This window comes from Molothrus aeneus, chromosome 12 (assembly GCF_037042795.1).
Source record: "Molothrus aeneus isolate 106 chromosome 12, BPBGC_Maene_1.0, whole genome shotgun sequence".
In the NCBI taxonomy this organism is placed as follows: domain Eukaryota; kingdom Metazoa; phylum Chordata; class Aves; order Passeriformes; family Icteridae; genus Molothrus; species Molothrus aeneus.
Genome location: NC_089657.1, coordinates 17451697 through 17478752, shown reverse-complemented (window position 1 = coordinate 17478752; position 27056 = coordinate 17451697). Strand labels below are relative to the sequence as shown.

Below are 27056 nucleotides of genomic sequence, written 5' to 3'. Positions count from 1 at the left end.
CGAGGCTCTACTCCCTGCTCAGCCCTGCGTGGGCCCTGCTCCTGTCCGCCTTCTCCTCCCGTCGCTGCATTAAGGAACACCACAGTGTCCTCTGGCTGTTCCTCCGCTGATTCTGGGAAGGGAGAGGCAGGTGAGCCTGCAGCACAGGCCCAGAGCCCCGAGGTGTGGGGCCCCTCTGGTCCCTGAGCAGCCACGTCCCTGCCCTACCTTCTCCTCCCGTTGTCAGGTCGCACTGACACTCGGCCTGAGCCCAGCGTTCCCTTTTGTGGCCTTGGTCGCACAGGTCACAATGGCCACTCTGACATCAGCACCGTGTACCCAAAATTGGGGCAGCCATGGCCTCAGGTCCCTGGCATCCACTTGTGGCGGCCCCCTCGGGCACCGAGGCTCTGAGATCGGTCTGAGCATTTGCTCAGGGCGGAAGCAGGGCCAGGACTCCTGCAGCAAGTGCAGGGTCAAATGCCAGGCCCTGGGGCAGCCATCGAGGGTGGTACTGCAGGCAGGAAGGTGCTGTTCAGGCACTGCCACGCCAGGGCTCCGGCCCCGGCCAAGGGAAATCTCTGCTCCTGCCCCTGGCAGCCGGTGGCCCAGAGAGCCGGTGCAGAGTCTCCTGCACGGCAGAGATTCAAACCCTGCTCTAGGTGAACTGACCTTTTCCTCAAGACCTGTCTGGAGAAAACTAAGATGAACCTGATTTGATGCTGCTGCTGATCACCACTGGCTACAGGAGATAAACCTGGAGACCACCACAGCTGCCTCCAGACCTCTGTTATCCTGTCATCCTATGAACTAATAACTTTGACATTTCATATAAATGGAAAAATTTGTATTAAGCTCCTTAGAAACGTCATCTTTTCTACTGACACTGTGGAAACACAGAAAATTCACTGAGAATGTTCTGTGTACGTTTGACAGGAGTGCTTGCAACAGTTCTCAACCCAAGTCAAAGGCAGGAGGATGCTTTTCCTGCATTATAGGAACTTTGCCAGTTTGGTCCATGCTTTCCTACTAGAAAATACCTTGGAAAGAAATCAGGAAGAGACGCACAAACAATTCTTGTCAATTTTTGTCATTGATGTCTATGTAAACATGCTCCTGGAAATCCAGATCCATGACTTCTAGAACAAGCAGTGGGATCTCTGGGAAGCAGGGCAGGGGCTGACAGGCAGGGACACCCTGCACCTGCCTGATGCTGGGGCAGCAGGAGTTTGTCCATTTTCCTGTCTCCATGGGAGAGCCACCTTGGCTGGGAAACGATCCCTTCACTGGTCTAGGATGGAGGCACAGCCAGTGCAATGCCCGGGAGTGCCTTTACCCTGGAGGAAGGCAGGAGGCAGAGGAAGAGGGGGAAGTTGGGAAGCTGCACCCGGGGCTCTGCAGGGCTCCCGGCCAGGGCTCGAAGCACAAGGAGCCAGAAGAGCTTGGCCGGACAATCCCGAGCTCTGGACGCTTTGTCCTCAGCACCGGGAACCCGTTTGCTTCTCCAGGCCCTGGGCACTGCTCCGGTGCTGCTCCTGCAACTTACACACAGACACACAGCTACCTGCTCTGTCTCAACCCTCTTCAGCACTGGACAGCACAACACAGTAACATGTTCTCTTCAGTACATGGTCTAATTATTAATAGTCCTGCAAAGACTCACATTCAAAGCACACACACACACACAAAAACCCCAAACCCTGGTACAAACCTTGCATCAACACAAAATGCATTGTTGCTGTTCAGAAACACAGGGCAGCACTTTTGGCCAGTGCTTTTTCCTATTAGATCTTTCAAAGGATTTCAAAAGTGACATTGTTTGGCAACTTCTTCAAGGAACAAACTGGAGATGCTTCTGATGTTTTAAAGATCTATTGGTTTGCTTTCACTTTCCTTTTGGCATCCTTACACTTCACCCGGCATTCCAGAAAATTGTGAAAATCCAAAATAATATCAGGGGAAGTTTCTGAATTCATTCATGTTTCTCTCCAAGACTTTCTTGACATACATACAAGGAACTGGTCCTGGAACACGCACAGAAGCAGGGGTTTCCCTGACTCGACATTACAAGACACCGTTATAGACTCCAGTATACTAAAACACTTCTGTTGCCTGCTAATTACAGAGCCTGAAGCTCTTCTAGAGGCTTTCCCCAGTGCAATTTCAATTGGTCCCTCTCTGCTCAACTCTCTAAGCCTGTCCAGGTCTCGCTGAAGGGCAGCAGAGCCTTGTGGTGCCTCAGCCCCTGCTCCCGGTTCTGTCCCATCAGCAAACGCTGAGGCAGCGCTCTGTCCCTTCTGCCAGGTCACTGGGGAATAAGGCAAACAAGGCTGGCCCCAGCACGGCCCCCTGAGCTCACAGCTATCTGAGTTTGGAGCTCCCCTGGCCACTTCTCTGCCCCACTGGCCCTGAGCTGCCTCAGGAGCCTGTTAGGGGAGGCAGGGACAAAGCCTTGCTGAAGTCCCAGCTGACAACAACCACTGCTCTCCCCTCGCAAACCCAGCCAGTCACTGCAGCAGAGGGGGCTGTGGGATTGGTCAAGCATGGTTTCCATTCCTGTTACTGCACAGGCTCAGAGATGGCATCCAAGAGGAGCTGTTCTGTCACCTTTCTGGGGATGGAGCTGAGGCTGATGGGCCTGCACTTTCCTGGCTCCTTCTTGGTGCCCTTTTGCAAGACTGCAGTGATGTTGGCTTTCCTCCACTGCTCACGCCTCTCTCTGGGGCTGTCTCCTTCCCTGACCTGCTGGCAGAGCGCCCTGTGCCAGAGGCAGGAGCAGAGATTTCCCTTGGCCCCAAAAGGGAACGCTGGGCTCAGGCCGAGTGTCAGTGCGACCTGACAGCGGGAGGAGAAGGTAGGGCAGGGACGTGGCTGCCCAGGGACCAGAGGGGCCCCACACCTCAGGGCTCTGGGCTGGGGGCAGTGCCCAGGCTGGGCTTGGCAGAGCCCATCCGCTCCTGGAGGGCTGGGGGCACTGCTCTGGCCTGGCCTGGCCCTGGGGTCCCTTGACATTCCTGCTTGCCCATGCATCCACCAGGGATGGGCTGGAGCTCCATGGCCCCGGCCTGGCCTCACAGTCAGGACTGGAGCCTTCCCGTGGCTCCCCAGGACACAAGAGCCTCAGCCCCAGCTCCCAAACACGGCCTAACAGGGTTTGCTGATATTGAGCCCTGTTAGACCTTTGAAAGGATTTTGAAAGTAACGTTGTTTGGCAACTCCTTCAAAGAAGAAAAAGAGGAAAAGCTTTTGATCTGTGAAAGAAAATTTATTGTTTTGCTCTCACTTTTCTTTTGGCATCCTTGTGCTTCTTCCTGCATTCCTGAAAATGGTGAATATACAACATAGTATTATAAGTTTTTGAATCCACTTTTTCTCTTAAATACATTCCTAACATACAGTTAAGTACCTGCACCTGTAACATACAGAGATGTAGTGGTTTACCTGACTGGACCACACAACATGATGTTATACACACCGGTACACTAAAAAACTTCTCTTCCCTCTTCATTACAAATTTAAAGCTCTTCTCGAGGTCCTGAATTCATTTTGCATGCACATTCATACCTGCAGTCCCTCCCCAGGCTCAGCTTTCACCCAGACTTACCAGGGAACAGATGTTACATACTCACCTCAAGCAATAATCTACGTCTGTCTTCCCAACCCTCTTGTTCTTCACTGAGCTCTACTGATCTACAGAATAACTTTGGGCCTTCTGCACAAAAGAAACAACCAATTAATAGGCTTAAACGCTTGTGATTGTGCTGCTGCTTCTAACAATCATGACCAACACAGCACTAAAATCAGAAATCAATTCTTCACCATCCTTCCTGTTCTCCTGCCCCCCACCACACCTTGGCTTCAGCAGAAATGTTCCCTACTGCGGCCTGCTGTGCTAAGAACATGGAAAGAAAGGCAGCAGCAGTTTTCCTCAACATGCTGCAATCTGAATTGCAGTGAAATGGCAGCTCTTTCATTTGAAGCTCAGCACCAGCACCCCCCATCTTCCCCCAGAACTGAGGCCTGCTGAGGCCTGAGCTCTCCATTTCAACACACCCTGTAAATTAGGCTGGAAGACTGCAGTTCACTAAAATACGCTGGCAAGGAACCAAAATGTCTAGGTAAGCTGTCATGTGAGTGATTTTTTGGTAAACTCTACAAGTCCAGATTCCTATTCTGTAATTGTCTGAAAGAAATGAAAGCCAGAAATCTGCTTGGCCTCTATTTTACCAGGACTTTCTCACAGGATTCTACCACAACTTGGACCACAAATAAGGGTGGCAAATTTTTGACTAGAAAACTTTCATAACTAGGCAGCATTTTTTCCTCCTCCCTGAATTCCAGGAAGGGTTTAAAAGGAAAAAAAAATTGAAAAGGGGTTGAAGAAATTCTGTCATACCTCTTAGGCGTTCATCATCTTTGGAGAAGAAAAAAACTCTAGCACTTCCTGTGCGTGGTAAAGAAAGAAACCTAGACAAGGACAAAGGGATTTGAGCATCCTAAATTGTACTATCAAATTCCATGGACATGACTTCAAACTGTAGTGCTTCAGAGAAATGGTATCCATTGAAAAGCTTTATTCCCTAGGAACCCCAAATAGAGCTTTTTTTTTTACAAAACCCACTTTTAAAGAGAAAACTGACCGTGTCTTTGGCTTTTAGCCAAACTCACTTTGGAGTTGGTCAAACCAAAATGACCCAGTTAATTTCTTGTGCTCAACTCTCTCTTCCCATATTCATCTTCACATCAAATGTGCTGCTGGGAGTTTTGACTCTGTGCAGCACAAACGATTTTCCGAGATGACTTTGGTTGCTCAGAGGTGTGCAATGTCCCTTTCCCATTTCCTGAGTTAATATTCCCACAGCATCCAACTACTACAGCCAAGTAGACAACAAAGAGAAATGGAACTTGCGTTTCTTGGTCCTGTTCAATCTCTGACATCTCAGGTTCATCATCACCCTCAGAACTGCTGTCTTGGAAACGTGGATCCTCTTGCCATGTGGCTTTTACCGGCTTTATTGTTCCAAGGGCATAAGGCTCTGCAATGACAGCACCCATAGAGAAAAAAAAGCCAAAACCAGATTATTCCTCTACTGGTCAGGAAAAATTTCTCTTTTCAAGTGAAATACTTACAGTGGAGAAGACAGATTTAGGAAGGACAGAATGTTCTCCTCCCAGATTTTCCTAGCTGTATCTTTCCTCCAGTATTTTCCACTGTGTTCTAGGGATCTTTTACACATTCTGCTGTTACCTTCTTTGATGCCCAACTCCTCTATGTCTCCAAAGAAGGAAAACTTGAAAGAACTCGACTCCTGAGCTGTGTCGTTCTCAGGCAAAGGTCCCAAATGGTCATCTGGGGCAGAGTCCTGTGCATCTTCTTTGTCCCAGGGTATTTCCTCCGTCTTTTCTGGTGTTTTCTTTGAAGATCCAAACAAGTCTTTCAAATCAGCAGCAATATCATAATAGATTTCTTCAGACACTTGAGGCAGTGTCTCACTCTCTTCTTTCTTCTTCCTTTTGGCTTTACTGAAATGAAATTGTTCAAAGATAGCAACACAGCACACGTCCTTTTCAGAGACAGCTTCCCTAAGAGCCACCTTGCTCTGAATGTCTCCCTAAGCATATCCAAGCCCATTAAGGAGTGGTTCATTATCAAGGGTAAGCAGTGGGGAAACATCACAGGTTGGAGTCTAAAGGCAGGAACAAGAGTCCTTTGTAATAAGCCACATCCTTAAGTGACTTTTCACTGAATACACAGTTACACAGAAATCAAGGTAGCACAGATTTCTTAATCTGATCAATCTTTAGTACAAATTTCTTAAGCTTTTCCCACAGACCTGCAAATCTTCAAGTCCCTGAATTGATCTTTCTGACCTTCAGTGAGGACAGAAAATGGCATCCAGAAAACAGATGGACTAGAAAGGAAAGATGACACTACATGTTGGTTTTAGTAGTCAGAGTTCCTATTATATCTTGATTTTAGCCACCGGAGAGAGAACTAAATTAGAATCAGATCAATCTGGATGGTTTCAAACTCAGTCTGTTGCTATAATCATCTTTACATGGGAGGAAACACAACTTAGTTACCGAGCTGTAATACTACCTCTCCTTTTCTGTAGCACCTGGTTTCCTTTCAAAAACTGCATGGTCCTCTCTTGTTGGATCATAACGGAGGGCATTTATATCTCTGTAAAAATAGAAAGAAAAATAAACACCAGTGTACAATCTAAATGCTAAAATGAAAGCTACCTCAAAATTTTACAGTCAGAGCAAGATTCAGATTAGTTCCTTTACCAAACAAGGTCTAAATCGATCCAAAATGTAACTGGCAGTTAGAAAGCACCCTCTAGTCACTGTCTGGGTCAGGAAACATATAAGGAGAAGTGGATTTAATCAAATTGTGATGTTTCTGATAAAACACAGCCCTCACTTGTATGTTATGCAGTGAGGACCTGCACTTGATCATCTCTTGAGGAGCTACATAAACACAGCTAATCCATATAGATGTGGATATATTTCTTCTAGTACCAAGCACTGCATAAATTCAAATAGTCTAGTGGAGTAAAAAACCCAAACCAACACACAAGAACCCTTTATGCCCATCTTCCAAAATTCAAAGATTTCAGGGTCTTTCAGCCTCCTTCCTAAGCCTTCCTAAACCTCCTTCTTTACTGATAGCAGATAATTCATACTTGAATTTCTTCACACTTGTGGCTGTTTTATTTGGCTTGGGCTGCTCCAGGTTGATATTCAGGAGGCTTCCCAGTATTTGCAGATTTTTCTTTTTCTCTGCAGCAAGCTCCTCTTCTTCATCTGCCTTTACACTGTTTGTCTCTGCTAAGAGAAAAAGAAATACATTCTATTTACTCTGCTAAGCCTGTAATGTGGGATGTATAACATTTACTATAGCTCTAGTAGAGCTCACATCTATGAACACATCACTTCCTTTTATCTTGAAGCTACTTGAAGGTTTTCTACCTTGCACTGTAGAAAACCTTTCATTAGAAATGTCACAAGCATCTATTTCATGGCAAAGTCAGAACATTTATTTAACCCGTTCCCTGATTGCATCACACAACTGTGCAACCCTGCCACTGACAGACGCTCTACACCAGATGCAGTAAAGCAAGAAAGGCTGCTGGAAGGCTCTGTGGCCAGCAGTAACCAGGAAATGTGATCAGCCTTACCTTCTTCCTCACTGTCACTCTCAAGGAATCGAGCATCCATGCGGAACCTTTCATCGGTGCCAAAGCGAGATTGCAGCTGCAGGAGCTGAACAAATGAAACAGATGCTATTAAGCACTGGAGAAGAAAATCATAATTCAGTAACTTTTTTTCTTTTTTACTAGAACAATGGCAACATACTCTTTATGTTTAGCTTTTGATGCCTTTTTCAGTAATTTCTTTGTATATGAAGATGGCAGTGTCAGAGAAACTCCTCCCACTCCCCACCACACATTATGTCGTTCCTTTACGGGAATTCTGTTTCAAGTTCATAAAAATCATATTCAGCAAGAATGAAAAGACACAAATTATGTTCTTTTGAAGTGTGCTATGGAGACTTAGAGGAAAACTAAATTACAGTAATGGCTTCACTCACTTTTTCACCAGCTTTGCCTTCAAACTGGGGCTTAATTTTGAATCGCTCATCATCCGTATCCTCTTCCTCATCCTCACTGCTCTCAAACAGTCTGCCCGAAGGTTTGGGAGCCAACTTATCCTTTGTTACACAAACAGAAAAGAGAAAAGCAGCTGTTCACATAAATGACACAATGTAAATCAGTACCAACTTTGTTCATGTGCTCTCCAGTTTAGCTGAAAAAGCAGATTTCTTGCACAACCAGCTCCCTTCCTGATCCATATGCTTCAAATCTTACCTGTCCACACACCTTGTGCAATTCTGCTTTACAGGTATGACTATTCAGTTTTATCATAGCCAAAATACCCATGCAAAGGAAAACTCAGGTGTTACAATATGAGATAGTTTGGTATAAAAATTCAACTTTCTGATTACATCATACTGATTTTTTCCCAGTAACACTTACTTCTCCATGCCCATTTCCCAAACTTCCATCCTTTTTCAACATCTCATCCATTTCAGCTTCATCTTCCACATCAGAATCAAATATGATGTGTTTGTGCTGTCCTGCTGGCTGCCTGTCCTAGGAAGGAGTGAACTGTCAAGTCAAACACATCAAATACCTGCTGTGCTCTGACACAATTATCTTAAAGATGCTTTCATGACACAAAAACAGGAACCCAGTATTCCTCTTGCAACTCTACAGGTATTGCAGGGAGGGGGTATGCAGCATTTTGTATACTCTGAAAAGAAAACTGGCAATGTCATTAGAAATTCCAGATTATGATTTTAAAACATCTTATCCCACATGTACTAATTACCCTCGTCCTTGTATTGTGTACTATTCAGGTAGAAGTTGTAATTACCAGATTTGAAAGAGCTCCTTGAATGAGTTTCTTCTGTAATTCCCTCTCTCTGTGTCTCTCCTCCAGAGCTGCCAGCCTCCTCTGGTTGTCCTGCAGCTGTTTCTCTATTGTACTGGGCTCCTTTGAGGCAGCAGCTCGAAGACAAATCTCCTTATCTTCCCAAGGGCTGGTGTTCTCATTCCCACCTTTATTACCTTCACATTCTGGGGTTTTTTTGCTTGTATTCCTCTTTAATGTTTTGGAAAGCAGTTTTGGCCTCTTCAGCTGCTGTTTAAGGTGCTCCTGGGCCCCTGCGGCATCACTGTCCATGTCACTGCTCCCATCACCATGATCAGTACTGGCAGCAGCAGCTCTGTGCTCTGAACTTTGGTCTTGCAGAGAACTCACACCTTTGTTCTTCCCTTGCAAATGAGGCCTGGAACCAGGCTGAAGTCTCTGACCGGCTGAGGAGGCAGCAGCTGACAGTTCCTCATGCTGTTCAAAAGGCACTTTGTGTCTCTTTTTGCTGCTGACTTCAAGTGAACACAAGGGATGGTCCTTTGGCTGCTTTTTAGATGACTTCTCCCCAAAATGAGATGTACAAGCTTCAACTCCCAAACTTTCTACAGACTTCTTCTTTAAGCAAGTGCTGTCCTTACTTGACTCTTTTACACAAAGGGACCCTATTCCTCTGAAGGGCTGATATTTCAAACGTGAATTATTCTGTCCCTTGGAGCTTTCCTCAACAGCATCCTCCTCCCCTGCTAAAATATCAGCCAGCACATCTTCAGGACAGATGGGGCTTTTTTTAACTGCAGGGTGAAATTTAGAAAGTTTTGGTTTATTTCCAGTATTACCCTTGGGATTATCTTCAGCACTGGACTGACAAGGAGTCTGTTCACTGCCTGACCCCTCTGCAGGTGTCCCAGTGTTTTCTGTGGCCAGTGCTTTTAAGTCATCCAAGGTAAAGTCTAGGCGGTAACAGTTCTGCATCATGGACTCATAATCAGAGCTGGTTTCAGACTCTGAACAAGAGCTGTCACTATCCCATGTCTCTACTGTACTGCTGGCTGCTGTACTCTGCAGGGCAGCAATTTTGGATTTTTTGCTTTTCCCTTTTCTTTCAATGTGTTCTTCTTTTAAACTGCGAGGTTTCAGTGAGGAGCTATTTACCAAACCACTTTTTTTTTTAGCTAATATTTCTTTATTTTTCATCCTCTCCTGTTTCAAGTCTTCTGGAGTTTTACTTTCAGCAATGATTTCATCTGTATCTGCTGAATCATAACCATTATCACATTCCATAGCCTCTTTCTCTTTGTTACTTCCTTTGATAACTTTCTTCATGGCATCTGAATTGCTTAAGGACCAGTGGCTACTGTATTTTAATTCAAAATTATCCCCAACAATTTCCAGGTGCTCACTTTCAGTCTCAACATTTTCAGCTTTCTGTCTTTCTGCCTCTTTCTTTACCATTGCTCTGATCTCCTCTTCAGAATCAACGTCACTATCAGAAACACTGCTATTATTTTTGGCTGTAACTCCATTAGCATTTTTAGGTATTTTCCCATCCAATCTCCTTGCTGGAGGCAATTCCAACTCCTCAGCAGGTTTGGGTTTTGATCTTTGGCCGAGCTGGGGTGAGTCTGTGTGTTTGGGACGTGAAGGGCGCCCAGAGGGCAGAGCTGCTCCATCCAGGGACTGCCTCCGTTTCTGCGGAGCTTTCCCGGTGCCAGGGGATTCCCCTCTCCTCTTCCTGCTGCCGTCCCCCCCTGGCAGGCTCCAGGTGAGCTGGGCCACAGGGGCTGCAGGTGCCAGCTCTGCCTCCAGCTTCCTCAGGTTGTGGCAGTACTTGGAGGGGTCGTACTTCACCACGTTAGAATGAGTTAAGGATTTGAAAGGTCCCAGTTTTTTCAGCAGACTCGGGGCTTTATGAAGAGGCTGAATTCTGCAGGGAAGGACAGCAAAGAATCTTTTCTCATGCTATGACCACAAGCCTTTAAGCAACTGAGTGCAGTGTAAAACAACTGCTCAAGTCACACAAACTTACTGCAGGGTTTACTTGGGGGATTCAGTAAATTAAGCCTGACAGAGGAGTAAAATTTAGGACTGTCAAGCAACTGTTTTCCTATATGACAAAAGAAAGAAGGGAATTGTGTTCAAGGGCAAACAATCAGAAAAGGATATTTTATTTTTTTGTTGATTCCTGAGGTGCAGGATAGGCAAGACTCTGCCAAATTTTCCAACAACCCATTTCTGAAAGAAAAGAAAAATACTCAAGTGTTAAAAAAAGAGAGTAGAAGTAACTCTGGAATAAAACAAATGTTTATTCTTGAATAACAAAAACACTAATAAAGAACCACATGTGATTAATTATTTTTTCTCTATTCTCTCTAATGAACCCTAACACACAACTTGGCCAGCCTCCTCAAAAACAAAACAAACCAAAGCCAACCAAATAAAAATTTCTAAAACCTACAAATAAAGAGTGATAATAAAGAAATAAATTTCTTTACAAGTGCTGTTTTTAGCACGGGGTTTCTGGTTTATGAATCAACACTGATACCTACAAAGACAGGATCACTATTATTTTGCTCTTTTCCCCCTTTTCACAAAAAATATTTTAAAAACCACTCTGTGCTTAGCAAACAGTTTTGAAAACTTTATAGTAAATATAAATTTTGTTGCCTAAATTTGCATGGGCAGACCCTGATCCTGTGCTGAAGCCCAACCCAGCCACCAAAAGTTGTGTGGTGCATGGAAATAATTCCCTTTACAAGCTTTTAAGGGTGACACAAGCACATTCCCAGTATCAGTGAGGAACAGTGGACAGTATGTCCATGATCATTTCCACCCATTGCAAAGAATGACAGGAGCCCTCTCCTGTCTACACACAAGGTATTTCCTCAGAGTACTTTCCACAGCTTGGACTGTCACTCTTAATAATGAAGTTTCTTTACATAAATAATAAATCTGGCATGAATTTAGATGCAATGAGCTTGCTTTTTGTTGTTTTATTTCTCTTATACATCTACCCCACCATACCTTATGGTCTGGCACCTCTGTACCTGGTACTGCTCTCATGTGGAAATCCACAACTCCCTTATTTTTCAGTGATTCCAACAGACACATTTGGTCATTTCTCTGTGGTTTTTCTTTCTGCAGCTTTGCTTCCTCCCTCTCCGTGGCCAGCCTGTACCAGAAAGCATATCACCCATGGAAAAAGGTGCAGAATTGGAGCTGGCAGTGATCCCCTCCCAAAGAACAGCAGCCACTGGGACTTCCCCCACTCAGGGGATGAACCCCATCACCCCTGAGGGAACAGTGATGCAAAACCTGTTACAGCATCAAAGGTAAAGCAACAGCCCAGAGAATCTATCAAAACTGAAACAATAAGAGAGTACAAAATCAAAGTACAGCCACAACATTATCAGATAAGCAGAAAAAGGGCAGTTTTAGCGACAACATACATTTGAAAGATTGGTTTTTACCTGTGCAAAAAGCTTTCTTTGGCCAACTCAATTTGGAGTATCCCCCCTTTCCATTTTGTTTTATTTAAAACTGACATGCCTGCAAAACAAAGATGAGAGATGAGTATTTTCTACAGCAAAAAAAAAAGCACTCACAGAGTTCACTAGGCCTCCTTGTATGACAGCCTGAGGCTCCCCCAGCATCACCTTGTACCTGATTGCCCACTTGGGTCAGGGCTGCAGCTGAGAGGGCTAATATCCAAATCTTAAACCAGCAGGTTTACAGCCAAAACTGAAGTTCTCCCTTCAAAAGTACCTAATGCAGCATTCCCCAGAGCCAGGGGCACATTGCAGAAGAAGCTTTACATCAGCTCTTCTTCTGGCTGTCCTCTCACAGAAATCAATTTCAGTGTTTTATAGATCTGACAAAAGCACATGAGCCATAAAAGGCTTAGAACAAACAAACAGGGTGCCCACAGCAGCTGTGGCTGCCCCAGCCCTGGAAGTGTCCCAGGCCAGGCTGGACAGGGCTTGGAGCAGCCTGGGACAGTGGAAGGAGTCCCTGCCATGGACTCATCCATCATGAGATGATCATTAAGGTCTCTTCCAAGGCAGACTATTCCCTGAGGCTCTGAAACTCACAAATCACCTCCTTCAGTCACAAGGGATCTTTTCAATCTGCTCACAGCAATTTCTGAAAACTTCAGCAAAGCAGCTTCCACAAAGCTGCAGCTTAAAGAAATTAAAATCAACGTGACAAGAAAATGAAAGAGGCTCTACCATGACCACAGCTGGATGTGACAACATGGGATGAGCTATCAGCAATGTAACTTGGCTCAAAAACATAACTAAGGGAAAAAAAACAAAACCAAAAAAGTACTTACACTTTTTCAGATCTGCATCAGAAATGTTCACACTGATGTAAGCAAAAGTTTTCGTAGGGTTTCCTGATCAATGACAAACGTTAAGTTAATTTCATGTAGTTTCATCATTCTTTTAAAACACAACTGTCTCTAAAGCAAAAATTCTATTTCATGCTCTAAACAGAAAAGCAAATAACTTTTAAAAATTGAAAGAAAACCTTTACCCTGATCATCTTTCCTGGTAATAATCTCTGCCTCCAAAACACGCCCAAAATTGCCAAATCTTTCTTCCAGCTCAGCCTTGGAAACCGTGTGGCCAAGTCCTCCAACATAGAGACGTTTGGAAACCTGTTCCTTCTCCATGCTGCCATCCAAGGTGTCACACCAGGACACACCCTCTGTTCCTCTGCAGGGAGACAAAACAGTTCAGCGACACGCAAATTAACGTGATTAGAACAGCGAATCAGGGACAAATCAGTGCATTAAAAGCCACGAACAACCTTATGAGCAGAGTTGCAGTGGGTACCACGCTCTGTTCCAAAGCAGCGACAGCAAACCCCGTGCTGCTGCAGGAAACTGGAGTTCAGGGGTTTTTTAAAACACTGAACCACATAAATGTATGCACATACAGCACAGAGAATAAGGGCAAACCGCTCTTTACAATATAACCCAAGGGTTCCCTAGAGCGGGAACACGAAACACAGCCCGCAGCCCAACCCTCCCCTCCCGGGAGATATCGAGGGACCCCCAGTCCCGCCGCCCCCGGCCCGGCCTCACCGCCGCCATGTGCGAACCTTACAGCGCAATAGCTTTACCTTCCCCCCGGCAACTTTTCCCAGCCCTCGAAAAGAAGGGTTCCGCCTCCTGGTGCCGCTGGATTCTGCTCGCCTCTGCTAGGTTCCTGTTTCCGGCCGGACAGGTGTGCTGGGAACACGGGGGCTGGCTCCTGTGGCAGCGGACGCTTTGAAAGTGACAAACCTGGAAGAAAAGTGGGGGTGTTTTCCATAACACGCGAGCAAAAATTGACGCGAACAAAGGAACAGCCGACAAAGCAAGGCTTTTTTACTTTCATTTATGATAAAGAGCTCGGGAATTATCCCCCAGCGGCTCTGCTGTTCGACAGGGAGGAGAAGGAAGGAGCGGCCGGCGGCACCCGCTGGGGCAGCAGCTGTGGTAGCGCCCGGGCTCGGGAGTTGGCGCGCGGTTCGAAAAGTGCGGGGCGCGCGCGCCGGGTCTGAGCGCTGCCCTGCCCTCAGCACCCTCAGCACCGGCTCCATCGCTCACTGCCTTCCCCTCAGAGCCCTCAGCGTCCTCAGCACCGGCTCCATTGCTCACTGCCTTCCCCTCAGAGCCCTCAGCGCCGGGTCTCAGCGCTGCCCTGCCCTCAGCACCGGCTCCATCGCTCACCGCCTTCTCCTCAGAGCCCTCAGCGCCGGGTCTCAGCGCTGCCCTGCCCTCAGCGCCGGCTCCACCGCTCACTGCCGTCCCCTCAGTGCCGGGTCTGAGCGCTGCCCTCCCCTCAGCGCCCTCAGCGTCCGCTCCCTCCGCTCCTCTCTCAGGGCCGGCTCCCAGGGCTCCGGACTGCGCTGCTCGGGCATCCGCTTCGGCCCCGGGGCACCTCTGTCACCCCTGAGCCTCGGCGCGGGTCAGCCCCGGCTCCTCGGACGAGTCGCGATTCAGCATCGCCCTGCCAGGGTCTGGAGGGTCTCTGCAGGGAAGCAGCAGGCACGGAACGCACCGGTTCGGTTCTCACAAACGCTCCAAAGCGCTTCTCAGCTCCTCCTGGGGCAGCATAAAGTCAAATACTCGGAGCTGTAAACGGGCAGGTACGTAAAAATATGAAAGATGTGATGTTAATGCGCAAATATTTATAAATATACACATGTACGATATATAAGAGGAGAACTGTTTGTAAAAGTTCTGTTTTACTTGATTCAAGAGTAGGGATTTTTTTCTAGATATAAAATATTTGAAGTCATAATTAATGTTTGGAGTCTTCTGCTGTTTAGTGAAATCCTTGAGTTTAAGTAGCTGTAAGTAGTTTATGTCTCCTGTTACTGCTGTTAAAAGAGGTATCAGCTGACATGGGGTAACATTTTGGCTGTGGTAATGTTTTTCTCTTTCACACCATACTCTTTATTGTGTCTGTGACTTTCTTCACCGTATCCAGTCCAAAAAAATCTGGCGACCATGGGATGCTTATTTAATTGCATATGCTTCCTTTACTCACTAAGCAAGTTTTTAATGCAAAGTGTGCTTTCTAAGTTGTTTTCTTATGTGTGTTATAAAGGCACCTAGGAAATAAACAAAATCCAATTTCCCCCTCATCCCCTTTGACTGAACGATGTTAGTGTGGAACTTGCATACCACATAGAGTAGGGGTGGTTTAAAACATTTTAAACACTCCACAAAGAGTAGTTTAAAGACACACAAAATTAAATGTTGGGTTTTTCCTGGTCAAAAGTATTAGCACATTAATTCTGAGCTGCATATATCTTCCACATGCTTTTGAATGTGTTGTAGCTAGGCTGAATGTCAGATTAGTTTTTTTTTCCTGAAAACTGAGGTTTATTTTTTAAATTATTGGTGAAAAGTGTTTGCAGTGAGTGTCTCTGTAGTGCTGCCCACTCTGTGGCAGATTGTGTTGGGAGCAGCTGTGCCTCGTCTGCCCAGGTGAGTCATTAGGTCAATTGGCCAAAGCTGGGTTCTGTTCTTGTCTCTGATTGCAGTTGGTTCTTACCTGTGCAGCAGCTTGTTGTTCTATTACAGCAAATGGAAAACAGCTGAGTGCACTCCTGGATCAAATAATGACTAATTAAAAAGCTTCAGAAAGCCTTTGACTCCATTAGATCCCTGATTTAGCTTCTGTCTCTGGAGGCTGTCCAGTGCTCTGTATCTTGAAACAGTTGCCTAATGTTATATTTGTGATTTTAGAAAATTGATTGTTCCTGAGAAAAATCCTTATTTTGTTTTATGCAGTGATTCTGAGATCTGAGAAATGGATGAGGGCATTTTTCAAGCTTATGAAAAGGAAATCCAGGCACTGGAAGAGGAAATTAGGCTGCTGACAGAACAGTATGAAGATATGAGACAAGAATCCACCTTCTTTTCTGATGAGGAGATACTGAAGGCAATGTATGCTTTTTTTTTTCATTTGTTAGATTAACAGAATTTCTTTGTCAAAATTGTTTGGGCTAAGCTTTTGTCTCTATGTTAGGACTTTGTAAATGCAAACTCCATGGATAAAATAAGTAGTTTTTCTTGGATGTTTTTGCACATATCTCAAAATGGACACTTGCACCTCCAGACTTAGAATAAAAGCTGTGTCTACCTGGCAGTGGCTGGAAAGAGTTTATGTAAGTTAGAATAGGTTTATTATTTCCAGCAATGTGATCCAACTGAAACTGACTCCTTGGAAACTTGATTTGGGTCTGAAAACCATCAGATCCCATTACTAATGCCTTTTATTTAATGATATTGCTGTACTAATATGCTAGGTCTGGGTATTTTGACCTTTTTTTTTTTTCTTCCATTCTAGGAAATCACTCCAAGGAGAAACTGAGGGAGAAACCAAGGAACATGAATCTCTATCAGACCTGAAAGCTCAGCTTGAAAGTCTAGAAAGAGATCTCTCATTTTTAATGGAATTTACTGGGATTCATTTCACAAGTCATTCCAAGAAAACAGTGGAAAAGAGTAAGCAGTTTTGTGCCCTTTACTGAGCATACTGGTTGCAGTTCATCTGCAAACCTCTCTTCTAATTCACTGTTAGCAGAAAGACAATGCCTTTGAAATACAGTAAGATTTGGTTCATTGACAGAATAGTTTCAATATTGTCCTTTTCTTGATGGGAAAGGGACAGACTACTATTGTGCTTTGCTTAGGAGGAAAGTGGAGTTTGTTGGTGGTGTTTTTTAGTGTGTTAAACTTATTTACATGAGGAATGGTAAGGGTACTTTAACTCTGACTAAGGGAAGAAATGCAGCAGTTATTGAATAGAAGTGGAATTGATTGTTCTGTTAACTTGATTTTCTAACAGCTCCAAACAAGACGGTGCGGAAGCACAGATTAGCAGGGAGGTGTCACTCCCTACCTTTTCAACTGGAATTCCAGCTTCTTGAAATGCAGGTAAGGGTCAATGTATGCTTTAAAAAAAAAACAGCTACCAAACAGAACTTTAAATGGACAAATCTCACTGCTGCCTTTTCCAGCTGAAACCTTCAACTCTTTAAGTTTCAGTGTGTTCTTTTGGCTCTTTAACATCTGGACCCAACTTAGGAATTCTGTGTGCATCCAAGCAAGATAGTTGATAGGAGGTCAGGTTTAGTGTTGAGCCTCAAAGTGGTTACCCTATAATTATTTAGGTTGGAAAAAACCTTCAAATCAAGTCCAGCTGTTAACCCAGTACTGCCAGGGTTTTATCACCTTTCCTTCCCAAAAGGTGCTCCCTGCAGGATGCTCTTGCAGCCTGACACTGAGGTAAAGCCCTGGGAACACTTGGTGTCCTTCAGCTCTGCCAGGTCCCCACTGGGGCCTGACCCAGCACAGCTTTCATCCCACACAGCACATTCTATTGTCACATACCTTATTCTGGAAATTGGAAGATGCCAAATGTTACCTCTCTGGAAGAAACAGGAAAAGCTAAAGCACTACAAACTTCAGCAGCTCTTTTTGTTGGTTTGGGTTTGTTTGTTTTTTTTTTTCCTTTGGTTATATTTGTGTGTGCTTTGGTGAGTAGTCATTGCAGCACTGCCACAAGTTACACCAATGATTGCAGATTTTCTGGGAGGGAGCTCTTTTATAAGACTCTATTCTTAGCACAGAATTCAAGATGCTAAGCAAAGGAACACAGTTTCTACCCCAATTTGCAGTAGCATTTTTCTAACACTTGTACTTTGTAATGGTATTTCTAACATCATGAAAACTTGATTTTTCAGCTCAGCTTTAAAGTTGTTTGTTTTGTTTTTTTTTAATTTAATGAGATGGGACTGGGAGTGAACAGTAAAGATGTCCTTCCTATTCTTTAGAAAAGCCATATTAAGAATTTGGGAACTGAATATTTAGGTACCCACATGTGGATTTTATCCTTTGAAACTGCAAGAGTTCAGCTGAATGAGCAACCTCTGAAGTCCATTTGTGACTTAAAACTTGTGGTCTTCATGATGCCTCTTGACATTTGCATGTATAAAACTGCACTTAGAATGTTTCTCAGCTGCATCTCCTGCAGCATGATGGCACCTTTGGTGTCAGTGGGGCTCAGAGGGGTTACTGGCTGTTAAATTTACTGCCGATGCTATTGGTGCCTAAAGCCGTTCCACCACTGAGTGGCAGCACTTGGCTGCCTAATGTCTAAAATTTGGGCTACTTTGAATGCTGATGAGATTTAAGTATACATACACCTGGGAATAGCAGGTGTATCTATACTTAAAAACCCTCACTTCAGCTGTAAAAGTATAATTTTGAGCTGATTTTTGCATGAATTTTTTTTTTTTGTTTGCTGGAAGTACATCATACTCAAAATAATCTGTCTGACATTAGCATGGACAAGGTAGTGCAGTTATAAGCAGTTTCACCTGACCTGAGGAACAAAAGCTGTTTCTGGGAAGTGCCCAGTAGGTAACAGGTCTGGTGGTATGCACCAGAAGGTCAGGAATAATTTTTTCACACTGTTAACTGTAGCTATTTATTCTAGTAGTGAAGTCACAATTGAGTTAACTCAGCTTCATGATATTAAGTATTAGGAGAGGAGATGAGCTTGAAAATCAGCCAAAACAAGTCTGAGCCTTTTGGGAAAGCAATCATTTAAAAAGAGTTTCTTTCTTGCCCAGTGATTTCCTTTTAAATGTTTTTATTTGGCCCCACAAAGGCATTTTGGCATGTTAGTAACCCCTCCATTGGCAATCCAGTCCCTTCAGAAGGTGGCATGTTAGCTTGTGCCTGCTGGCAGCTTCTCCACAACCCCATCCCCCTGTTGAACCTCGTGCTCTAAACCTAAAATGATTTTTCCTGATGTTCCTTAGTGCATCCACTGATCTCTGTAGTGCCTTGCTGTGCTTTTCCCATCTTTAGTGGTGGCAGTGTCAGCAGGGTTCTGTCCAAGCAGCACAGGGACTGCTGAGGGGGGTGTGCAGCCCTCTCTTGCCATTCCCATTTGCTTGTAGTGACTTGGTATAAGGGGTTTAAAGTGAGGCATTTCCTATGGTCTTCAAACCATGATTTTAAGCTTTTTTATTCACTGTTATTAGATCCATTGCTTTGGTGTGCTCAAGAATGCATAGAAAAGAGAATTACCTTCTTTTGTGGCTTCATTTCTACTCTGACCACCTTTTCTCATTCTTTTACAGCTTATTAATTAATTTAGAATAATTTTATTATCCCACACATATTTCTGAGTAAAAGCAATTGTAAAAAATAACAGTATTTTGAGACAAAACTATAGGGTCTAAAATTAGAGAGACAGCCCAAAACTAACAGATAAAACCTTATATGTTAATTTTCTGGTATATGTGGCAGCTCAAGGTTGTGTTGGAATATGAGAAGAATCTTAAAGAAGTGGGATTGATGTGAAAAGTAATGAACCTTCCTTTATATATCTTTTTTTTTTCTATGCTGTCAAACTCATGTGTTATTCCAAAAGCCTTGTGTGGATAATAGTGCTACTCTTGAAATAAAAGAAACTGTTCACACATACAAACTGTAGTTTTTAAAATGCTATTTTAAGGATTATAGTAGTTAGCAGCATTAATATATTTCTATTTTTATATGTATATATTTTTTTATTATATCTTTATATTTTTATATGCAAATAGACACATTTTTCTCCTCACTAGAGCAATTTCTAAAATATTTTGTTGTTCCTTCTCCAATCTAGAAGGATGAGAAAGTGTCTGCTGTGGTTAGTGATCTCAGCATTATAATGGACTCCAGAGAAGATTCAAATGTGAGCAAGTTTGTGTCACGGTAAGATGGAATTTTTTGCTCAAGGCAAGTTATTGTGTGGGATATGGGATACTAAATGCAGCACTGAGTTCTCATGTAAATTGCTGGCAGCCAGTGTCTTTATGTCATGTGTCCTTAGCCCAACCTAAACACTTCCATCCCTTTCTGTATCCTGGAGAGAAGATGAGAGGCATGTGATTTTTAAGATCTGGGAGGACCTTTACAAACTCATGTTATATAATTGTTCCTCAGCTGTCTGTGTCAGCTGCACTGTGGGTAATGCCTAAAATGCACACAGAACCCCTGTCCAGTATTTGCCTCTTTCTGATTCTCAGCTCTCAATTCCATTTCTCTTATTGGCAACAGGATTTATTTCACTGCTGTCTTCAAAAAAATGTAATTTAAAAGCATGGACTAGTGTATTTGTGCAATAGCTTAAGAAAATTAACATACTAAAACTTAAATGTATGAATGAATGCTGTTTCTTATTATTTTCTGGAGTATGCCAACTTCTTGTGGTAACATGATGAGTAAATGATCAAATTATTTGCTGCAGTGTTCCACTGAATTGTGTTAGCAAGCTGTTCTGAGAACAAATCCATTATCATTGATTTACTTCTTTTTTTTAAGTTGTTGCTTTTGTTTTCTGTTATTTTTGGTCTTGGGGAGGGAGAAGAAGGGCCAACAGATGGATGAATAGAGAGGTCTATTGAGTTACCTCAGGCTTCAGTAGTCTCTACTGAAAACTATTGTACTTAAAGGCTTTGAGATTTCCATATAAATCTACTAAAGCTGTGGTGAAACTGGGAAGAGCAGTTGACTGCTCTCAAGAAGTGGGATTTAGAAGAGGAGATTGCCCTGTTTTATTCATGACTATTTTATGACAGCAGGAGTGTATTGGAACTTAATAGTCACACTGGAAAGGAATGTGTTGAAGTAGTGGCAGACTTTATTTCATCCTGGCTGGAGCACTGCTCTCTTGTCCCTGTCTCTTCTCCTTTTTCACCTTGTGCCAGTACTCAGAAATAAGCACAAGTTTTCATGAATGATGGAGATGCCAACAAAGCAGGCAGTGCCTTCTCCTGAGGCTCCCTTTGCATGTGCCACCGTGGCCTTGTGCCTGTCGGTACCCTTGCAGCCAATAGGATCAACGGGGTCAGTAGGTTTTTTGGGGGCAGGGAACAACCCAAACTTGTTCCCCCATAACACCTTCAGATTTCACTTTTCCTGTGTGCCCTGTCCAGGCCACAGTGAGTGCTGGCAGTGTGAGGCAGTGAGTCCATGGCTGATGCTGGCAGGGCCTGTTTGAGAGCACCCCCTGTTCCCCTGGGTCTGTGATCTCCCTTCAGGGCCTGTTTTCTCCATCCCCTTGCTGGGCTACTCCTCATTTCTTTTTCCAAGTTGTAGTCCCCTCATGTCCAGTTTCAGACTTTTCCCAAGTAGCCCTTTGTTTTTTAGTCTGCTCCTGAAATTCCTCCCTCTTCCCTTCTTTTCCCTCCATTCCTGACCAGCTGAATCTGGTCCTCTGCAGTTTTGTTCATTTTCAGCCTCCCTACCAGTTTGTTTTCTTCTCTTGCTTCCTTGGCCCAGTCTTGCCAAATCCATTGTCTAGTTCTGTTCTGTTTTGTCTCCTGGCTGGGATTTTTTTCCTCCCCAGTTTTCTAATTTTTTTTGGCTATGTTTTTCTTCATAATACGTGTCAGAAATTGGTCTTTAAGAACAGCAGAGTTAAAAATCTGGCACTCAGTTCCTGCTTTGGAAGAAAATAGGGGAATGCTAGAGCACTTGAACAATATCTTTTTAAATGAAGCAAAATTCAGCAGTCTGCAGGTACTGCTCTAGTGTATAAATGGTACATCTCTATGTAAGAATTGTACATTTTTTAAAAGTGGGTATATTTTTATATAATTTCTTAATTATTTTGTGACAATAACAGATGTATGCAAATGAAATCACAATATTTAGTTGTCTTTTTTTGGATTTCACATGTGTCCCCTTTGGACCACTTATCACTTATGTTATACTTTATTAGTGTTGAGAACCACAACACCTAAAGAAACTCTTGTCAGTCCTTTTTCCTCTTTTAGACTTGACACCCCAATAATTGTTGGGGGAGTTCACCTTTGCATGGGTTACTTAGGCAAATAGAGGTTTTAAGCAGTATGAAAATTGCTCTTACTTTTTACTAACTAGTTAGAATCTGTAAGTCAGAGTGCAGGATTTAGAAAATGTGCTTTATATTAAATGCTGCATGGGCAAAGTCCTTTGCAAATGAAGAGAAGCAGGAATTCTTCCCCCAGCTTTGAGTCATGCTTTGGTTTTCTGTGCTAATGTAGGAAGTCTTGCATTCTGCAGTGACTTAAAATTGATTTTCTCCCTTAAAATACACAAAGGAACAGATTAAAGGAGGGTTAGATACTCTTACAATGGGTAAATTTCCTATATACTTCTGTGTTTTGTTGATATTTTGTGAAAGTGTGTTTGGATGAAGAGCCCATGATTTTAAGCTGACAGAGTTACTCTCTGCCTGAATATCCTTTTCAGTGGTTTTGGATGACTTCTCTGTAACATGAATGTTGGCATTGCACACAAGTGTTTTCTGCTCCTAGTGGATTTTTGTAATGCTTAATTCTTTCAAAATAAAACAAGACTTGAATTTTACCATTCACTCTTTTACTACCTCGTTATTTTATACCATGTTTCCTTGGTATTTTAGCATTTGGTGCAGTTGACTTCAGCAGGAGGAATTAGGCTAATTAGGAATTAGTGTTTATGGGCAGATTGGATGCTGTGAGAGTTCACTGAACTGGTGCTCTTATGCTGTCTCTTACTCTTTTCCAATATGGATTTACATACAGCTGTTCTTGCCAACAGATTCCCCCTTTCTAAACACTGACTTTAGCTTTCTATCTTGAATTTAACCAGTGCTGTGTGAGAAAAGGACCTCCTCAGATATATTGGTTGACTAACTTCTACATTGGAACCTGGTTCTTTGAACTTCTACCCAAAGCTTTTTCTTTCTGTTGATGTTCCACCCTTAAAAATTATCTGCTGCATCACCTAAAAACTGGTTTGAGGCAAAAAGGCAATAAACCAATAGCCATGCTAAACCAAGGTCACAGTGTTTGTGATAGTATTTTAAGTAGCCTGAAGGTGGATTTTATAAACACTGCCAAGTTCTTCAAAAAGAATTTCAAGTGTGTCATTTGGTAACAAAGCTTTGTGTTCCCTTTTCTATGAGTGGAGATGAAAAAAGCCCAGAGCAGTTTGTGTGCAATCTGTTCTCCAGGCATGCATGTGAGCAGTTGTTACCAAGGCTCCTCAGTTCCTATAGAATGAGTACACTTGGACATGTACAATTCAGAGTTGTGGTTAAAACCAGCTCCCAGACCAGGGCTGAAGAGCTATTGTAAATCAGTGTCTGTGTCCTTCCAGGGACTCACTTTTCCCAACTGCTGCCAGCAATTTTTTCATCTTGGCCTGATTTTGTTGGCAGCTGTGACTACTGTGGTAACTTCCTTTAATGATGCTGTTCTTTCCAGGCTGGGATAAAACTTGTTGGCTTTTCTTTCACATTTTCAATATCTGAATGACCTTAATGTATTTTTCCCAGTTGCTTTGTGTAACTGGTTAAGGTTTGCTGTTCCTGTATATTAACTAGAGCAGGATTGAAAGCACAGTTCTCCCTGGGAAGGGCTGAACTGACTTGGAAATCCACTGTTGCAGCCATTCTGTGAGTGCCTCAGGTCTCTGCTCTCAGCTGTTCTGAAAATCCAAAAACAATAGCTAATCTCAGAGCAGATGTCAGAGGTCAAATTTACATTAGAATTTAAATACTCTAACTTCCTGAAATATTCTCAAACATCAGGCAGGTATCTCCCTCAAGTCAGGTTTTATAAACTTGTAAAATCCAATATTAGTAACCAAAATAAATATTTGTATTTCCAAAACAGTGCTTGCCAGGTGTGTTTTGATGATGGCTAATAGTCTGTGGCTCATAACAACAATGACCTGAAGCCTTTCACCCTTATGTTTAAATAATCATGTTACTTCAGCTATCCTGACATGTGGTTTTTGTGGAGTTCTGCATCCTTTGCATTCTGGCTGCATTTTTTTAGTGAAAACTGCACATCCTTTATGAGCTTTTTTTCCTCTTTTCCCCAACAACCCTGCATGTGTGGTTTGCTGCCTGACAGTTTGTCACCTTCTATTGTCTCTTTTCCTTTCTCCATCGTGATTCATACTAGAAATTTGAGAAATAAACATTTATATCTATCTTTCCCTCCCACTCCCCCCCCCCAGCATAAGAAGGAACATGGACCTGTTAGAGCAGATCCAGAGGAGAGTGAGGAAGGTGTTCAGAGGGCTGGAGTCCCTCTGCTCTAGAGACAAGATCACATCAAGCTTTAAGTGTCTGACCAAAGTTTTGGTTTAGATGCCCTGTGTCACCAGGCCTCCCAACCTGGTGAAGCTGCAAGGGTAATCTTGGAAAGCTGAATTCATCTTGGTTAATCTTGAAAAGCAGAGGCAGGTAACACGTCATGTAGAGTTAGTTGGCTAGGACAAAGATTTTTGGGAATATTTGAAGGTTAGTGATGCAATTTGGCACATCTTACCATTTTGCAGGTTTGGGTTTTACTATGCAACCTCTTAGAATTTATTTAGAAAACGAGTTGAACAAGAATAAAATCAAACTAAGATATTGCAGGTGACTACTTTGTTCCCACATTTTACATGTAAGACAAACATTGGTTTAGGAATGTGTTCTTCCACCTCTTTTTCAATCATTACAGCTTTTTTTCAGCTTTGTGGTTCTTATTTTGGGTGATTTCTACTTCATATTCAAACAATACTAATGAATTTTTTAAGTGTGAATTTTACACTGATATGATAATCTGATTATCATATCAGTGTAAAATGATACAATAATCAGATTATCATATACATCTGATTATGAGTGGGTTAAACAATATATTTTTGTTTTGTAGCACTGAAGAATGTGGAGATCTTATAACATTTTTCAGGAGCCTTTCAACCTATGCTGAGTGGCATGAGCATCGTAGACACACCTTCCTGCATTTCAAGGTAGTGTCTATCAAACCTTTATTTATTAGTACAATATTTATTGTTTTAAGAAGTTTAGTAAGACAGAGCACTGGAAGTGAAACTGGCTGTCTTTAGCAGAATGTAGGTATAGTAGAGGAAATGTATTGGAATATCTGGGGCTTTGCCCCAGAGGTCCCGGTTGCCCTTGATGGGCTGCAGCTGCGATGGCCTTAATTGGGCTGCAGCTGTAACCAATGAACATGACTGGGATAAAAGGGGGCGGGATAGCCAGTCAGGGAGAGCTTTGGAGGAGCCCTGAGCTAAGAGAGAACAGCATGCAGAAGAAGGAGTCAGTGAAGATCTGCAGCCATGAGAATACACCAAAGAGGTATGGACTTTAGAAGTCTGATAACAACAACAATATGGGACTCTAGTTAATAGAACAACAACAATTGGTGACTCCGACGTGATAGTTAACAGGAGATAAGACAGCCGAGAGCTGTGGCGGCCAAGAGCTGCGACAGAACATAGCCTTTGGGTCAGGGAGCTGCGAAAGAGTATGGCCTCTGAGCAAGGAGCTCTGTGGGTTGTACATGGCCTGTGAGTCATGGAGAAATGTATGTATTGTAATTGAACATCTGTACAACTGTTAACTCATGTAAAAGAAAAGGGGGAAATATAGTAGAGGAAATGTATTGGAATATCTGTATAGAGGCTTTGCCCCAGAGGTCCTGGTTGCCCTTGATGGGCTGCAGCTGCGATGGCCTTAATTGGGCTGCAGCTGTAACCAATGAAGATAACTGGGATAAAAGGGGGCGGGATAGCCAGTCAGGGGAGACCCTTGGAGGAGCCCTGACCTGAGAGAGAACAAGATGCAGAAGAAGGAGTCAGTGAAGATCTGCAGCTGTGAGAATACACCAAAGAGGTAGGGACTTTTGAAATCTGATAACAACAATATAAGACTCTAGAGAAATAATAGAAGACATTTCTCTATTATTTCTAGAGAAATAATAGAACAACATGTAGGATCTTAATTTTGTATGTGGTGGTGAAGAGAATATGAGCTAAAAATCTGTGCTGTGTTCAAGGGGCAATTGCTGTGTTCCTCATGGGTGGAGGAAAATAAGACTCTGCCTTTCTGAGAAGGAGTAAGACAGTTTGCTTTGGTATTATATTTTATTTTGATTAAAAAAAAAGAAATTAAAAGAAAATAACACTTGTAGTCTTTGGCATCTAAATGTTGGTTTTGAAGGATTAGATCTGTTTCTCTTGAAGATGTGTCAGCATGTGTTTGGATGACAGCACTTTCAGTTCTGGAGTGTTTTACTTGTGTGGGAAATAAACTGTTCCTCCCTCCTAACTGGAACATAGTATTTCAGCTTAGTTTTAAATTACCAGTATTTGGCTTGCTTGTTTTGGCTTTGTGCTGGTTTTAAGATAAACAACTAATCCTTGGAGTAAAAATACTACAGTCTTACAGACACAAAGCATCTTACATGAGGCTTTATGTTAGGGAAGGATGTTTAGCTGCTTAATTGTTTGTGGTTTCTTGGCTGAGTTTTAGAGACCTCAAGAATTTACTGTCATTAAACTCGACACCATCTTTACTTTTCAGCTGTAGTATCAAGTGGAAACTGCACCTTTTCCGATTTTTTCAGTCTTTTAGGCCTTTGAGTTCTGTACCAAATTAATCCGTTTCTATTATCCAATCAACCAGAATAGAAAAAAGAGTTCTATTTTCTGACAGCACTAAAAAAAAGGAATCCAGTCCTCAGCTGAGCAATGAACTGTCATTGCCTAACCCCGCTGGCTTTTGTCTAAGGGCTTTTCTCTAATCCCTCCATAGAAAAGGTAGAGCACCAAGAGCTTTAGGGCTCTGCAATTGTTTTTTCCAGCTTCCCTTGATGCTTTCTGATCCTTAGATCAGCAGTCACTGTGGTTTCTGGGACAGTGATTTGGTGAACTGTTGTAAATATTTCTCATTTTAAAATATAATAAAAAGGAAAGAGATAGGAAAGAGTTTTGGAGACAATTTTAAAATTGTTGTTATATGAGCAGTTTTTAAAAGTGTTTGTTCAGATGTTGAGTATAAACAATGAAATTATCTACTAATTGCTAGAAGATGTGTGAAGATAATTCATTGAAGACATTACAAGTTTGTCAGTATTAGAGATGTTCTTTCTAATGGTAGTTTTATTTCCATGGTCAAAGGCAAAGGTAAAGTTGAAAGACAAAGCAATTTGGGAGAGTTACCAAATATGACTGACTGTGTGCTTATGAAGAGTATTTTAGACCTCCTTATTTTTGTTAGCATTGCTAATAATTTAATTTTGAAACAGAA

The 27056-nt window shown here is 42.9% G+C and overlaps 2 protein-coding genes across 4 annotated transcripts in view; one reads left to right on the top strand and one right to left on the bottom strand.

Annotated features, from left to right (window-relative positions):
- Nucleotides 1–3223: 3223 nt before the first annotated feature.
- On the bottom strand, nucleotides 3224–13136 carry NOL8 (nucleolar protein 8). Of its 3 annotated transcripts, none has more exons than XM_066557895.1 (16): nucleotides 12955–13136; nucleotides 12752–12814; nucleotides 11889–11967; nucleotides 11443–11590; nucleotides 10585–10653; nucleotides 8422–10272; nucleotides 8022–8138; nucleotides 7577–7696; nucleotides 7164–7248; nucleotides 6669–6813; nucleotides 6080–6163; nucleotides 5228–5502; nucleotides 4889–5015; nucleotides 4376–4446; nucleotides 3609–3691; nucleotides 3224–3298 (listed from the first exon to the last, which is right to left on the bottom strand). In XM_066557895.1, exons 1-16 carry the CDS (start codon nucleotides 13091–13093, stop codon nucleotides 3245–3247), a joined length of 3510 nt encoding a protein of 1169 aa, XP_066413992.1. In that variant the 5' UTR covers nucleotides 13094–13136; the 3' UTR covers nucleotides 3224–3244. The 3 variants fall into 3 exon arrangements, with proteins under 3 accessions (XP_066413992.1, XP_066413993.1, XP_066413994.1); XM_066557896.1 differs by having other exon boundaries at nucleotides 6669–6810; XM_066557897.1 differs by lacking the exons at nucleotides 3224–3298; nucleotides 3609–3691 and having other exon boundaries at nucleotides 5110–5502.
- Nucleotides 13137–14479: 1343 nt separating this feature from the next.
- The window catches only part of CENPP (centromere protein P), a 115587-nt gene continuing 103010 nt past the window's right edge, over nucleotides 14480–27056 (top strand). Inside the window, exons 1-6 of the mRNA XM_066558132.1 lie at nucleotides 14480–14556; nucleotides 15710–15865; nucleotides 16269–16426; nucleotides 16770–16858; nucleotides 19602–19690; nucleotides 24658–24754. Of these exons, the coding sequence (XP_066414229.1) occupies nucleotides 15729–15865; nucleotides 16269–16426; nucleotides 16770–16858; nucleotides 19602–19690; nucleotides 24658–24754 (570 nt within the window). The 5' untranslated portion in view covers nucleotides 14480–14556; nucleotides 15710–15728. The remainder of the gene's footprint in view (nucleotides 14557–15709; nucleotides 15866–16268; nucleotides 16427–16769; nucleotides 16859–19601; nucleotides 19691–24657; nucleotides 24755–27056) is intronic.

Coding starts and splice junctions, on each gene's coding strand:
- NOL8 (XM_066557895.1), bottom strand. CDS start 13,093: ATGGAGAAGGAACAGGTTTCCAAACGTCTCTATGTTGGAGGACTTGGC. Junction 11,968..12,751: donor TGATGCAGATCTGAAAAAGT/GTAAGTACTTTT, acceptor TTTGTTTTGCAG/GCATGTCAGTTTTAAATAAA. Junction 10,273..10,584: donor GGAATCAACAAAAAAATAAA/ATATCCTTTTCT, acceptor ACTCATTCTAAC/GTGGTGAAGTACGACCCCTC.